General features: G+C 44.3%; 1 protein-coding gene across 18 annotated transcripts in view; it reads right to left on the bottom strand.

Moving 5' to 3' along the window:
* Position 1: 1 nt before the first annotated feature.
* Positions 2–15,774, bottom strand: part of PPFIBP1 (PPFIB scaffold protein 1) — a 114,653-nt gene continuing 98,880 nt past the window's right edge. For all 18 annotated transcript variants that reach the window (XM_087764718.1, XM_087764724.1, XM_087764721.1 and 15 more), the window contains 11 exons: positions 14,121–14,262; positions 13,712–13,840; positions 12,887–13,037; positions 11,543–11,654; positions 11,308–11,396; positions 6,669–6,791; positions 5,722–5,847; positions 4,677–4,865; positions 3,944–4,123; positions 3,513–3,578; positions 2–2,702 (listed from right to left, as the gene is read on the bottom strand). In XM_087764718.1, coding sequence (XP_087620844.1) covers positions 2,616–2,702; positions 3,513–3,578; positions 3,944–4,123; positions 4,677–4,865; positions 5,722–5,847; positions 6,669–6,791; positions 11,308–11,396; positions 11,543–11,654; positions 12,887–13,037; positions 13,712–13,840; positions 14,121–14,262 — 1,394 coding nt within the window. In that variant the 3' untranslated portion in view covers positions 2–2,615. The remainder of the gene's footprint in view (positions 2,703–3,512; positions 3,579–3,943; positions 4,124–4,676; positions 4,866–5,721; positions 5,848–6,668; positions 6,792–11,307; positions 11,397–11,542; positions 11,655–12,886; positions 13,038–13,711; positions 13,841–14,120; positions 14,263–15,774) is intronic.

Genomic DNA, 15,774 nt, shown 5'->3' with positions numbered 1-15,774 from the left:
CTTGGCATTTTCCACAGACTTTATTGGATTTTACGTGGCAATACACAGTAGTTATGTTGCCCTCTTCAAACACGCACACATTAAAATACTCCAACGGTATCAACTGTGCACATAAACTTGCTGACTTTATCACTTGCTTTTGTATTCCACCCCCATAAAATAACCAAGGTTCAGATGATAGGCAGCTTCGAAGGGACCACCTGGTTTCCAACTGGTAAATGCAGTTGTTTGGAGAGAATGCTACTTCCACTGGACTTAAAATAAACCATCATCTGCCGTTGCTGATATGCTTGCTAATAGCACTGGACTGAAGAGAAAATGGAAAGTAGTTGTGCCTAGTTCAGCACATAATAATGTGTCACTAGCCCCCCTTTTTTTCTCCCCTGTGAATATCCAGTCATTAATTTCACTAGCCAGTGTCTAGTGAGAGTGAATCTGGAGAAATGCTTTTGCTCAGAAGTCTGCACCACATCTTCCCAGTGCTTCTGCAGCATTTGGGAGAGCAGGGTCTTAAGTCCAACTTACATGTAAAATAATACCCATATTGCAAAGTACTCACAGAAAGCGAGCCCTCAATTCACATCCCAAGCATTTGCACCTTAAAGCTGATGGCAGGCGTTACACAATGTGGTATTTCTGCCCGAATAAAATAGCTCCAACACCCCCAAGACTGCAGAGGAAGAAACAACAGACGGCAAATTATTTGCGGACATTACTTAGTCAGGAATTTTGAATAAAGCATCAGCTCTGATTTGTTGGTAGACAAATGGTAAGCAGCACGAACTGTTTTGTGTATACATTATGGATTGTTTGCCTGGCTCCAGATGCTAAAGAGAAAACGGCAGCACTTGATATTATCTATAACACAACCGATCCACATAGAATTTTTCATCTTGGTACATAAATAATAGCCTACGCTGCACATCCTTCAAAGAACCAGGCTGGTAGTAGCTTATCAGGTTACAATAATATAATGCTAGAATATGTCTCCAGTCTACCCCAACATCTGATGGGAGCTCCCTGGAAGCCCCTGAAAGAACCTTTCTTTCTTTCCCGGCTTTGTTAATAGTGTTTCAGAAATACCCACAGAGTCAGCACAAATCTAACCTCCCTTGCACCACACCAGCAACGTGTCGGAAAGGGTCTCACTTCCAGCAAGGAGAGCGATGAAACGAGCGACAAACGCTTGGTAAAGCAACACACCGCTGCAAGGACCAATTCCAGCTGTACTTTTTTTGCCTTTACAAAGCGAAGAAGCTTCATGCCATTGTGCTAAAATACATGCAACGTTCAACACCGTACGAACGACCACTGTGATAAAAAGTTACTTTTTTTGTTTGCTTTTGGCTAGGACACGTCACAATACTGAAAGGCTGACAAAAGATTTCCACTGGCTAGTTAGGATTTTTAAAATCTGATGATCTTAAAAAGCAGAGGAGCTGTGCTTTAAGAAGGTAAAATGACAAGCAACATGTTTGACATTTGAATTTTTGAGAAGTCCCACCTTAGGTTTAATATTATGAAATAATATATTTCCTATACATTTCTATATATAACTTTATTTTTTTTTGCAACTACACCATCTTTACGTTAGTCACAGCACAGAAATATCCCTTCCATACACAGGGAGTACTCTCAACTTTAAGGAAATTTTTTAAGTCACAGAAGTGTTAATAACCTTGTTTGAATGCTATAAATACTGCTGCTGGGAACAAGAAAGAAGACGTTTTAAAACGTGCAGTTTCCGTAAGAGTCACTGCTAGAAGAAACATGCTTTATAATTGTTTCACTCCAAATGGAAGATCATTAAACTGTGCACTTAGGAAAAAGCAATGAAAGCAAACAGTTCCAAAGGTCAGCCTGCCTGTTCCAGTAACCAGCTGGTACGCAAACTGGCATAATCTTTTTACAACCCTCTGCCCTTCCCCCACACCTCGAACTTTCCTTCACTCCATCTCACAAAATTTAAATTTTTGCTTTTATATGTACTTCATATACTTCTTTTTTCTTTTTCTTTTTTTTTTTTTTTTTATAAAACAGTATAAAAATAAGAGCAACAGTCAAGAGCTACCGGGGAGCTTATGCAAGGCATGGATGACTAAAATCCTACACTGGATACCGTAGGAAGGGCAGAGCTGGTATTTGTGCTGAACAAATGCACTTGAAAAAGAGCAGTAACATCTTTTTTCAGCTGAGAGCCTAGAGAAAACTGATGCACAGTATCTACAGACGCAATACTTCTACCTAACGTCTTCTGTTATTTTGAAACAGTACAAAGGATTATCTGAGGCCGTGAATAAGCAAAAGGAGCACTATCATACCACGTAAATTTAAATGCAACACTCTGAAACATATCACCAGTTTGTACATTAAATATAGTAAAAACAATTACCATTCACCAGTGTCTGGGTGTTTCTTATGGCAACTTTAGAGTAGGCACCTTTTTTTTTTTCTCCTTTTTTTTTTTTTTTTTTAAATTCTCCACCCCCCAATATTACTTCTAACAAACAGAAGCAAGAGCAATGTAATGTACATGATCTGCTGCCCGTCATGTATAATGATGACGTTTCTTGCACATAGGAAAGTGAGCCTTTGTCAGTGCCTGGTGGTTATTGTCACACGTTGGAGTCCTCATCTGTTATACTGGTGCTAGGAGAGCGAGTCGCAAAGTCTTTAAACATTTCATCTTCTTTCAACATGTGCTAGAAAGGAAAGGAGGGAAGAGTCAAGGTTCAGGCCCTCACAACTAAAATCCAGCACCTGGGACGGTCCAGTCCTGTGCCCAGCAGCAAACAGCGCTGTCAGCCCTGCCAGCCACTGCTTCGTTCTGCTGAGGATGTTTTTCACCCACGTGGGTTCCTGACGAGCTCGCGGCTCAGTCCCCTTTCTGCTGGCCCAAACGGCGGGGGGAGCGCAGGCTGGGCTTCTATCAAGAAAATGCGCCATGACTCTCAGTTTGCAGCCCAGCGCCCAAGGGCAAGCCACCGGCTTAGAGCTGGATGCTGTGTCCCCTGCCCTCCCTTGGAGGGTGGAAAGTCAGCAAAGAGGGCTGGTGACCACAGGCCACCACTCCTGGCTGGGGGAACCTCCCAGCCAGGATGGGCAAGTATCTTCCTCAACCGCTAATTTTTCTTTTCCCCTCTGTCCCTGTACAAAAACAAGGACCTCACCTGACCCCTAGTTCTGATGAGGCTTCACTATACCCATAGTTTGCACAGCATTTGACATACTTTAGCCCTCAGAGACCAGTGGCGCTTCACTCTATTGAAAGACTAGGTCCCACTATGCACTGAAATAAATCAAAGCAGTTGCCCCCAAAACTACAAAACTCAGCTGTTTAACAGAGCCAGTAATAGTGAAGAAAAGTTGTACTTAGTGTATTTGTATTAAATAGCAGTGCTATTTAATATTAATATTTATATTAACAGCACCGCAATTTAATACTAGCGACTGCCAAGGGGTTTATATCCTTCTTACAGAAACAGAGATCTTATTCCACTTTCAAGCCTTACTGTCAAGTTGTTGATGCCTTCAGAAAATGCTCCTATTTGCCTCACTGTCCCTTCTGAATCTTCCATCTACAAAAAACAGATAATGAATAATGAATGAATAATAAATTCATTGTATGCCACGACAGAGTGGCAATTAAGTGCAGCAAATAATGCAACTGCTTGATTACACTCCACATGGTCAGAGCAAGGGAGAAGCGCGCCCTGCCAGGAGAGGAGAGGACAGTTATGCCAGAGTAGGTCCTAAAGGCACTGCATTCACAGCGTGAACCTCCTTGGGCTGAGAGACACATTTGTTAGTGGTGCTGTGTGACTGCAAGAAGTCAGGACCTTCACAGGCCAAAGCAAAAGGAAGGTTTCTCTGTGAAAAGAAAGGTTTTTCCATTGAACGTGACAGCACAGTCAAGGACTCCAAACTGCTAGAACTGGCGTACCTGCTCCAGCCTGTCCAAATCGTCATCGTCATATACTCGGATATCCAGGCCAGGCTTAAAACCCTTCTTCGACCCACTTCCAGATGCCCGCCCCAGCTCCATAGGACACACGTACTCTTCCACATCATCTTGCTTCTTCTTCCTCAGGCTCCCAAAATTGCTGAAGGCAAGTTTCTTTGGCTTACAAGTGAAGAGAAAATTGACAAGAAGTTAGAGAGTCAGCAAAGAATTAACACTTACTCTTGCATTGGTGTTTCAATGATGAAGGGTCAAAACCCCACTGCTCTCCTCAACAAAGATCTTCTGAAGAGCTGTATTTCACGATAGTGGCATCCAAAAGAACGAGATGTGTCCCCTCATTCTACCACTGTTAAGACAACACCATTTAAAGGATCCCAAAGGAGATCAGAATCCCACTGCATTAAACCATGAGCATATAAAGAGCAAGAGACAGTCTCCCTCCCAAACATCTTATTGTACAGACAGAAGGACAACACACAAGAGTGCCACCTCTTGTCTGTGCACATGAGAGGCTGAGATGTGGCACGTTCATGGTAGACACAAGTGTCAAACCCAGATCTGCCGAGTCCTGCCCTCATGCTTCCTTCATCAGCAGCCAGCCCCTTTTCTCAGACCTTACTGAACTGCTCTCCAATCACGGATAAAACCAGCACACTGGAGATCGAAATGTCTGCCCAGCAGTTCATGCACCAACCCAGAACAAGTGACCTACCTTTACTTTGGCGGTTGCTGTTAAGAGGATGTAGTCTGGGGACTCCATGGCTTCGCGTTTCTGCTGCTGGGCCTCCTGCCCAATGAGGAGGTTGAAATGAGTCGCCAAGTGCCGTCTCAGTAGCGTCTTGTTTGGTGGGATATTCAGCAACTGTGCCATGGTTTCTACATTGAAACGAGGCTCCAAAACCTATTAATCAAATCAGAGAGAATCCAGCTGAAGCAGTACTGACTGATGAGGTCTCAAGGACATCAACAGGCACACCTATCTTGGTCACTTCCTAAAGTTACTTTGGGGTTTCTGTTTGTATTTTAGAAGAAACATACAACAAAGAGAGAGAAAAGAGAGTTAACTAGTTAAAGGATTCATAAATGCTACCTCCAGGCTTTCCTTCTTGAGTTATAAATAGAAACAAATTGGCAGGTAATAGGAATAGATAAATCCACCCTTAACTCATGTAATGTGTGAAGCTGACACAAAATGTTTACCCACCATCCCCTTTAATTCTGGAAAACGTAGCCAGAGGAATGATGGAAAATAAACAGACATAAAATGTTTGGAGCAGGGATACACCTCTTAATCACCACAACAAACTCCTGTAAGTATAAGTCTCTTGCCTGGAGTATCTGATGCTAGAGCAATTAAAAATGATCCTGGTTTGACAATGAAATCACAGATTTTACAAAAGTAACAGGCCTTCCTCACAAAATAAAAACATATCCAGGTCTAGGAAGGAAGATGGTGGCTGTTCAACAGCATGATAGCAGTGTACAGTGTCATAGGACAGCAGGGGGAGAATGCCATACCTGAATTAAATTGTGAGGGGGAATACAGATAATCAAACCCATTGCTGCCCACACTAATTCAGCTCAAGACATTTATGTCCTTTAAACTACAGGGTAATAAATTTTGATAGCGACTTCTTATTAAGCAGAATAAGAAGATAAGGTGTGTGCAGCAAAGATAATGTCAGAACTTTGCACTAGCAATTCTCAGCCATGGTTTTTTTTAAAATAAAATGGAATAAGCCAGCCTAAAACCTTACCATCAGTCCCCCATGCACGCCGCTCCCCCGCAGATTAGGAGCATACTCTGCCAGATCCACAGAGCGTAACCATTCCATCACACGATGATTGGTCCACTGGGTGACTTCAGAAGGTGTGACGTTATTCTGTGAACAGGAGGAACAGGCCGTTAAAGAGACTTCCCGACTCAGCAGCCCCAGTCTTTACTGAAACAAACCTCTCCTGCCCTCAATGAATGCAAGCTCACTTCGCGCTTGAGGAAAAAAACTTCTTTTTGGATTTCTGTCTTGCAGCAGTACCAATGTGGAGATGGATCTAGACAGTGGGCAGGTCTGTATTATGCTTCATGCCATTTGATTATCCTGCTGTGCACTAAGGCTACTTGCAATTTCTACCAGTAGAACTGAAAATTTAACTAGCTCCATGAGCCGCTGTGCTTTTCTTGCGGATACACATCGTGAATTTAAATCCAAGAGTCTGGGTTGCTTCATTATACATTGCCCTATCCAGCATACGCTGCTTCCAAAACAAACTGATGGCAGTCTCTCGTCTGGTAACAGGGCCAAACTCCTTTTACACAGAAAATTTTGACACAGCCACCAATTTTCCAGAGAGTTACACAAGACTCAATGGCAACAGTGCACTGAGTTCAAGGCGATTTATGTTCCAGACAGCACATCAGGGACTAAGCCAAAATGGCCAGCTGTTGGCTAGGAAGAGAAGCGGGAGATTTGGCAAGAGGACACAAGTCTGTGGCCGTGACAGGTGGAGGAAAGAAAGCGGTGTTCCAGGTAGCGATGGCAGAGCATGCGACTTGGAAGAACAACATGAGAAAAAGGAAACCAAAAATGAAACAGAATGAAATAGGAAGGAGAAGAAAGGAGGAGAGGGCAGAGCAGGAATAATCAGAAACACCAGTGAAAAACCCTAGAGGATTTCTCTTCACAGTTTCATCTTAAAGCTGTACCTCATCAGATGGCCTCCTGCGCAGACAGTTGGGCTCAAAGTTATTTATTCTCAAAACTTGAATGGCTCTTTTGATGCTGAGGTGGTGGAGGACGCTGACAACTTTCAAGGACAGCAAGTCATCCTGTTGAAGAGGAAGGGGGAGTTAAAAAACATAAACATGCTTATTGGTGGAACCAGCACCTGACTGGGGGAGACTGCTTCGGACCCTGGCTTAAAATGGCACATCTGACACATTCTGGGATAAGACTTTAATATGTGAGACATGTGACTAACGTCAAACCATCTGTCCCAAAATAAAAGCTTCCCCTGTTGCTCTGTAGTAGCTCCTGTGCAATGTTCTTCACATAGGGTACACAGCCTAGTACAAGAAACCTGGGGTAACGAGGAGGGGAGAGGGTGAGATGACACATCCTCAGCGATCTGATTAGAGCCAGGACAGCTTTCCAAACACAGTGCATCAGACTCACCTGGCATTTGCATTTAATCCTGCCTAAAGTTTTAACGGCACAAACATCCAGCCAAAAGTTTAACTGAAGACAAGAAATTACGCTGAAAACTGAGGCATTCTGTATTGTTAGAATGAAAAAAAAAGAAGGAAGAAGAAAAATACCAAGGCGTGTCATGTTGGTCTCCCACAACTGCAAATGATAAATGTTTTTTAAAATGCTTGTCACAAGTGCTGGAATGACCAGGCTGCAGAGAGGCTCACCTCAAGTCTCCTTGGCCCCAGTTCACCATCACTGTGTAGCTTGTGCAAGCACCCACTACGGTTTGAGGAAAGGAGGGCAGGTTGGCCAGGAGCGCCGACTCCCCCTCACATGTGCCAAGGGAGCTTGTTGGACACACGGGCAGCCTGAAGGTTGGCTCTGTGACAAGGCACCACACGGCAACCTGGCTGTGCCTTTACACCACACCATTTTCAGCATGGGATGAGCCACTTCTCACACATTGCAGGGCAAGAGCCTGCAAAGGCTCGGCCACACTCCTCCCTGCAATGCATCGGTGATAATAACAAAAGCAGTTGGTTCTTTCTCCAAAAGCTCAAGCCTCGCAATGTTTTTCACTTAAACAGCCATCTGACAGGGGACTTATTTTATGGCTCGCACAGACCGGCTGTTTAGGCTCCCACCAGCGTCCATGGAAAGTGTCAGGCATCTCTTAGGACAATTTGTGCCACGCTAAGGAATGAGGTAGTGCCTCACAGTGCCCCTCTCTCTGCACTGACCACAAGGCACAGACGACTACTTCTGGCCGGACGGGTAGCTTTTGGATGGCAAAAGCTGGGAGAGGTGAGTTCCCCCCTTCGTGACTACAGTAGCAAGCAGGAGTTTTGCTTTGGCTCCATTAAAGTTCCCTCTTCTCCTTCTTGTACTCAGGGCTCCTTCAAACCACTGAGGAGGGGAGAGACAGAGCCTTCTGGCACCCAAGGGGGCTCAATTCACAGAACACATGTGGCGGACAAGGGTGAAGGAGACACAAGGTTCAGCTGAGGCTCACAGATTAAAAAAAGCTGCTGGTGCTACCCAACACCCTGACCTGATGACAGGTTTGCAAACTAAGCAATGCAGAAGATTTTGCCCACCTCTGGTTTCATTCCAACAACTAGCCCCAGAAATTTAGCATTTCAAAAACAAAATAATCAGATTCTCTCTCATTCAAGGAGCCAAGCCATGAAAAGCTTGTAAGGAGGAGTATGTGACAGGCCTGGCTAGACTTCCCAGCTCGCTGGCTGCTGCCGCCGCTCCAGAGGAGTGCTACAAAAGAAAAACCTCCCATGCACCGCAACTGTGGTCATATGCTGCGAGACTTGCGTTCCTGCTGAGGCAGGCTCTTCAGTTGTAATTGAGTCCTAACTATGCCATTAAGTGTCCCAAAGTCCAAATCTCTGCTGGTGCAAGTTGGGTGACAGATAATTATGCATCCTTGTGCCAGGGTTAACCTGGCTTAATATGTTTTAGCATTACTTACGTGTTACAAATACTGGACTCTATTTTGTCAGAGTATTTAAGACTACATTCTCCACTTGCCCAAATGAACTCTAAGATTAGAGCTTCTATTTTGTGGTTTGCTAAGTCAGGGTAACTTCATGTGATTTTAAAAAGTATTTCTTTCATTCTTTGCCTCTAGCTGTATTTAGTTGATCATTTACACCAAAACTGCTGTTATAATTTGATGGTTAAACTCTGCCTAAAAATATCCCTAGTGATCTACAAAGGGAAGTAACAGAAAGAATATCTGTTTAAAAGGCAAAGCTCCTGCTACAGATCCCTCCTCTGTCCACCTATTACTTTTTTTTCTTTTTTAATAGAAAAAAGACCGACTGTCGAATAATACAAGTTCCCATACAATACAGCCTATGCTGCATCTTATCTGCATTCAGTCCTCATCCAGCTAATACAGTGGTAAAGTCTCCCAACACAAGATGAAGCTCAATGGAGCCTACTGGCATCAGATCTCCAAGACTTAAGAAGCAGAAGGAAGCAGCTGCCTCCTACTTTTATATTAATGTCCGAACACAAAAAACTAAAGGAAACAAACACCAAACCACACTATATAAGCAGCGAGTACTTAACATTTGACCCAAATGGACTCAACAGCAAAGCCATGCCAGGTAGCCAAGGCAGGTTCAGTCCCGGGCAGCTGCTGCAGTTCCTCAGCAGCGCTGTGCTTGTCTTACAGGAGGAGAGTTAGATGGATCAACCCTAGGCTTCCTCCTGGTGTTACTGTAAAGCCTATACAAAATACATGCAAATGTGGCATAAAAAAGTAACTTTTACTCTGCCTGCCCATGGCATAGCTCAAGAGAGAACAGGAGTGTGAGTGATTTCTTCTTTGTTATATAGAAGGAATTAATATTGGTGATGCTCAATTTGCATTTGTGCCTCCAGACAAGAACAAAGGTCTTATCTCATCTTACCTGAGATCTTACAGAAAGGAAACCAGCTGGGTTGGCTTCACCTGACCAGCAGTAAAGTGGGGAGCTGATGCTGGCTCTAAGCGTTTTGAAATACATTATGCAAAAGCTATTAAATGTAGCCTGTTTTCAAACAAGTTGGCTCTCAAAACTGCAATTTTCTGCAAAGGAAATTGCTTGGGTTTTCTTCACCTAAGCATCCATGTGAATAGGTAAGTATACCGAATGTTTCCTCACCGAAGAAAAAAATTCCACCTACTTCTATTAATTAATTACAACCTGAAGAGCAAAGGCCCAGCTGCATGAACTGCGACCACAGAATTTGCACACTTTTGTGTACTTACAGACGCTGCCTGAGCACATCAGTGTCATGCACAACTGTTAAGCACAAGATTGCCCATTTCTCATGCATGAGTCAGGGCTCTTGCTTACTATGTTTGCTCTTCCACCTGAAGACAGTATCTTAAAAGCTGGAAAGAATATAGGAAATACTTGCAGGTGAGTGGTAGTATCAGGCCTTCTGTTTTCTACAGGTTACAGCTATTAGCATTAGCTTAACGCAGGACACCCACTACAGTTTCAAGGGGTCCTGCGTATATGGGATTCTGGCATATCCTTTTAGTGGTAGGGATGCCTCTGATACTCTGACCTCCCTCAGCCTTCTCCCTTCAATTATCCAGAAAATTTGAAGACCCAACTTATGAACAATTCAACATCTTCAAAATTATTATCAGAAAGTCTCATGAGACACACAAGATGTTTAGCAGCTGAAGTCTCTACTTTTGGTACACTACAGGCGCATAGGTGTAGCCTCTGCAATGCTGCAAAAGCAAGTAAGAGTAAGCTCCAAGTTTAGCTTCCTTTCAGTAGGTCCAGTGATCTGGGGCAAAACTCACATGCGCAGACGGTGACTATGTGGTGCTTTTATATTCCTTTTTAAATCTCTCAGCACAGGCCCAGAGTAACACACAGACGGTCTGCTGACATCCACATGGGTGCCAACCTTCTGCCCTAGGAAGCTACAAGGCAGATCACTGTGATCCAGCTCTTTGCCTCCTTGTGGACACTGGATCCCATAAGATGCCCATAAGGAACCTGAGAATGGCTGTCTGTGACACGAGAGCTGCCCAAGCAGCCATAGATGCCCTTCTGCACCCCACAAGCAGGCTGCTTGTGGGACCAGCTGGGATTTGGTCAGTGGCCGCTTGCACAAGAGGGCCAAGGGGAAGAAGGTTAGTGATGGTGGCTGGTGGCAGCACCCCCTCTCCAGCCACAGCTGGCCGTCTCACAGGGCCAGCTGCTGCCTGGACTCCCCCCTTCCCCCTTACAGCAGGGGCAGGAGGGTGTGTTTGGGGCCAGGGCTGCCGCTGGAGGAAGGCTTGGGGGAGGCTGACAGGAGCTGAATGTGGGAAGGAGAGAAGGCTGGTTGCAGAGGTGCATGGTAGGGCATGGATCCTGTGCTGTGGGGTGCAAAAAAGGCTGCTGCCGCTGGCTAATTGACCCAAAGGGAGCAGGAGGAAAACGGAGGCTGGGATGGAGAGGGAGGAGGATGTTGAGTGAATATAGTATCTATGTAGTCACAACAACAGGCACAGTGAAAGCAGGTCTCTCTAGTCTCACCTGGTCTTTAGTGAGCTATATGGAGGTACACCAGTGCACACTGAAGTGGAGAGAAACTGAGAACATAAACAGGATGTCGGGAAAAAAAACGCCATTTACTCACCACGCTCATGTAATGGAGCATTCGGCCATCCACCTTTCCTTCATCAAACTGGGTCTTATACTGGGGGAGGCCAATGTCATCCAGCCACCCTAAGGCAGAGACAGATGCTCATGTTAGCGTGGCAGCCAAGTTACCTAGCACCAGTCAGTGTTATTCTCGCTCTTTGAGCCCCAAATTAGTCATGATTAGGAACCCCAATCAAAAGTTGCTGCTTCAGCGTGCAATAAAATCTTACTGGTAACCCAGTGGTAATCCAGCTTTCCATGATTGTTTTCCTCTTCAGACCCGAGTGCCTGCAGAGCAAGCTGAAGCTTCTTCCGATGCAATGGGTGCTTTATCCCAAGCTCCTGTGAAAAGAAGGAAAGCAGCAAACCTAGAGACAATACTGTATTTTATTTCTCCCTCTGCTGAATTACAAATGGTTTCAGAGAGTCACACTGTACACAGCACTTGCTGGCGACTTGGCAGGTGTATTTTCTATTTGCTGAATATCAGCATCATTTTAGCACATGTTCAGCACTAGGGAAAGGCCCACTCACTGTGGTGGATTAATTTCAAAACGTGGTGGATTCCAAACTGTATGAAAATGTCAGCCACAATATTCTCATACCAGGTTAAAAAAACCCTACAATATACAACATGTTAGCATTCAGAAAAACACTTGATGGGATTACTTCCTTCCCTCCCACTTAGGCAGGTAAGGTTAAAAGAATTAGTTAAGAGCACATGAAGGTCCCAGGAATTACTGACATTTATTAATACTTCCAAATGCATAACACCTTCCCCAGTTTAGTTGCTAGTGCAGCCATTCCAGGCTCTCTTCAATCCCATGTACACTTTCACCAGTGCTTGCTAGTTAATGTTACCTCTGATAACAATATTACAAGCCACTGTGTCCATATCACGCTTTTCTTATGCTGGTTGTAGTATAACTACAACTTTGAATTAGCTCATTCCCTTTTCGAGAAAACAGGGTTACTATTTGATGAGTATAGTGATTTTTAAAAGCTGAAAATTCAAATGTTAGCAAATACTGTGGATGCAAAGTATAGATTGAATCAACTTTTTTAATGTTTCTAGTTTTAGAAAACAAGACGTAAACAATTCTATAATGATTTAAGACAAAGAAACTGATCACCCTTGTGTGTAACAAATCCTCATTCCTCTGCGTAAAATGTGCAGAAAAGACAGTCAGACCAAAACAGTAGCTTTTTACAGCCTTCTTACACAGGCATAAAATAACTGTACCATACACAAATGCTAATGAATCTACAAACCCATATGATAATGAGGCACTCTTGTGTGCATGTTTTTGAAGTGGCATAGCTGATTGATATGTCCATGCTTAATGAAGTTAAATCACATATTTGTAATTATCAGTTTCATTACAGAGCATTACATTTCTATGAAACTTCAACTAAAAAGAAACAGATTTGGCATTGCTGCAGATGACAAAATTTTTAAAATTAATCTTTTTTTTTTTTTTTTACTGGATGCACCTTACAGACATGATTTACATGTACAGAAATAGCTATTTTTTGTACATTTAATTGAAAGCAGTGTTTCCAGTATTTCTCACCTTTTCCAGATCCTGCTGAGAAGCCTGCAGAAGTGTTTGCCCAGACAGTATCCAGTGTTTGCCATTAGTAATGTAAGAGCCTAGCCCTTGGTCCTGGAGCCAGTTGCAAACCTGCTCCTTTGTCCACTTTGCGAACGGCATGTCCAGGTCACTACAGAAGATTTTACCAAAAAAAGACTGATAAATCACGTGTCTCAAATCTCCTATTCTCATACATAACAATAAAACCAAAACCTAAGCCTAATTCATGAGTATTTTGTGGGACTTGGGACAATCTCCGTGGCAGAACGCGCACCACAGTCGGCTGCTAGGTGGGCCTCGTGAGGCAGAGGGTGTCTCTACTTCTGAACTGTCAGCGCCACGAGGCGCTGATTGCTGCTGATCTCCTGCCACTATCACAATAAACACAGTCTATTAATACCACTGAAACAACCACCTCTGCTGCTAGGGTGGCTAAAACTCTGAAGTAAGACCATAATGTTTTACTTTAGTCTTTAATCCCCAGAAGTGCAGCAGAAAACGTAGCAGAGGAATATCTGTCATTGCCACATGACGGCTCACACCCCGCTTTGCGCGGCCTCACAGCTGCACTCCTGTCAAGCCGTGGACAAGAAAGGTTCTGCTCACAGCAGGACCCCACCACTGAACCAACGTCAACCCCACAAAAGCCATATCTTGAAGAAGGAAACAGCCTGGATCTGCCTGCTTCCACTTGCCAGGAGAGGGGACATTTCACTTTGACACTGCGCTTCTCCTTTGGACCCCGTGCTCGACTGGAGCTGCTAGGAAGGCAAGCACCAGCACGCTTTGCACCACTTGTCTTACTTGTGAGACTGCCCCAGGTCTCGAGACCAGCCCAGTCGTGGCCCCGCCGTTGCTCTTGTCCCTCCTCTTTTGAACTCCGTCTCAGACACGTCATCTGGGTTGAAGGTAGTAGACTGACTTCTTTTAAGTCTAGTTTAAAGGAAGAAAGCATATTCACATTTGGCTAAGGAAAAGTCATGCTTCTACTATTGCAACCAATATAGGTAAGATCTCCTGTGGGGTTTGTAGCTCTTCCTCCACTCCCCACTGACCTGCTGTGAGCTCCCTCAAATGCCACACTGGCTCCTGCTCTTGAGACAGTAAACCATGGAGCCACAGGCTGGAGGGGGGAAAAGGGAAGATGTGTTCCCAGCAAACCCCCATGCAAGACCCAGCTCTGGAGAACAGTCATTTCTCATCTTTTACTTACTTGCCAAATAATTTCTTGATCCCTCTGGCCTTTTTCTTGGAATCTGGAGAAGGTGGAGTCATCTGTAGACTATCCGTTTCTTTTGGGCGAGGGGGCAAGCCAGCCAGATCCAAGTGATCTGCAGATCCCTTCTCCGTTTCAGCTATTAGAAAGCAAAAGCCCTGTCAAGACTCACTTGCGCAGGACTGTACAGACATACTCCTGAACTCGGGAATGACTCTTGCTAAAATTATTGAGAGCTTCATGTTAAGAAAATAGGGCAAAGAGGGATGGGAAAATCCAGGAGAAACAACACATGTTCCTCCTTCATGGGCCTGACTGGGAACTCTCCAAGGCAATGCTCTGCACTGGTTAGGTGCCTTGCATCCAAGGAGGACAAAAACCACCTCATGAATCAATCAGTGAATTAAATCCCAAGTTTACTCTTCCTTGGGGAGCACTCCTACAGTCTTTTCACAGACAGAGCCGAGGCACGTGGATGCCCAGGAACTATTCAGTGTCATGGCAGGGCACCAAACCACGAGTCCCCAAAGACCAGAAAAACAAATAATTTCCCTGCAGGCATCTTTCCTAATAACTTGCAGTATCCCATGAGTTCCCCATCCAGGAAATTCCATCAACAAACTCCTCCTCCTGCCCCAGGAGCGGGAGGGCCCTTTTCCCCTCACTTTGGGGAAGCGTGGAATATTTTGTTCCTCTACAGAGAAACACGAGGGAGTTTAGGCTCTGCCTGAAACAAATCTTCACTTTCGAGGGATGCATAGAACATCTCTGAGAGACCCTACATATTACCACCCACTGTAAAAGCATTCAATCTTTGATCTGTAGCTGCTGTTTTCTATGACAACTAACCTGAGGGATCTTGTCCCCAACAGGGAAGTTGTCACAAGATTGTTTAGTAAAAGCTAAACTAACAAAGAAGAAAACTATTTTAAGATCATTTAAAAAGAAAACTAAAAGAATTGCAATATCTACCAGGCTACATAAGCAGAGATGTGCCAGCAAGTGCCAGATAGCTGAATAAAACCACCACGTGGAGTTTATGCCACTTACTTGCTGAGGAACAGTGACAGCACGAGCCTGTTCAGATGAAGCAGCCGTGGCAAGGCAGCCTGCAGCAGGCTGACAGTCAGGCCCGTAACCACTTTTACTATCTTTTAACATGGCTGTGTATTTTGATGACCATCATCTGTTTTTGAAATGGACTCTCAGACTTCCAGGAGAAAACCAAACAAGTTACGTGAATCAAGGCAGAGCATATATCGCTGGGACACGTGGTCTCAGGCCATAGAGTTAACGCTGAGGCGGCCACAACGTGCCACAAACAGCAACAAACTGCAGGCTTCACCAGCCTATCTTTCTGCTGGGCAAAGTTTAGATGATTCAGCCAGAATATATTTGAACATGTTCCATTTTCCACCGATGCTTTAGATGTTAAACCTTGCAGTGAAGCAACAAGGTCACATAAAAGATTATTTCTGGGCACTTTGGTTTGACTGCTATTGAATATGGGGATTCTGCCAGTGAGAGACAGCACTAATGTTGAACCAGGCTTTTGCATTTGTGGTTTTTGCTTTACTTGTATATGAAAAAAATGCTAGCTTAGAAAAAACACATTTAAACAGCATTCTATAGAGAGAATACCAGGACAAGG

The sequence above is a fragment of the Nipponia nippon genome, unplaced genomic scaffold (assembly GCF_047370975.1).
Source record: "Nipponia nippon isolate SJK-2023a ecotype South Korea unplaced genomic scaffold, ASM4737097v1 scaffold_3, whole genome shotgun sequence".
NCBI classification, from domain to species: domain Eukaryota; kingdom Metazoa; phylum Chordata; class Aves; order Pelecaniformes; family Threskiornithidae; genus Nipponia; species Nipponia nippon.
The sequence above is the reverse complement of the archived record's forward strand: the minus strand, read 5'-3'. Positions and strand labels throughout refer to the sequence as shown.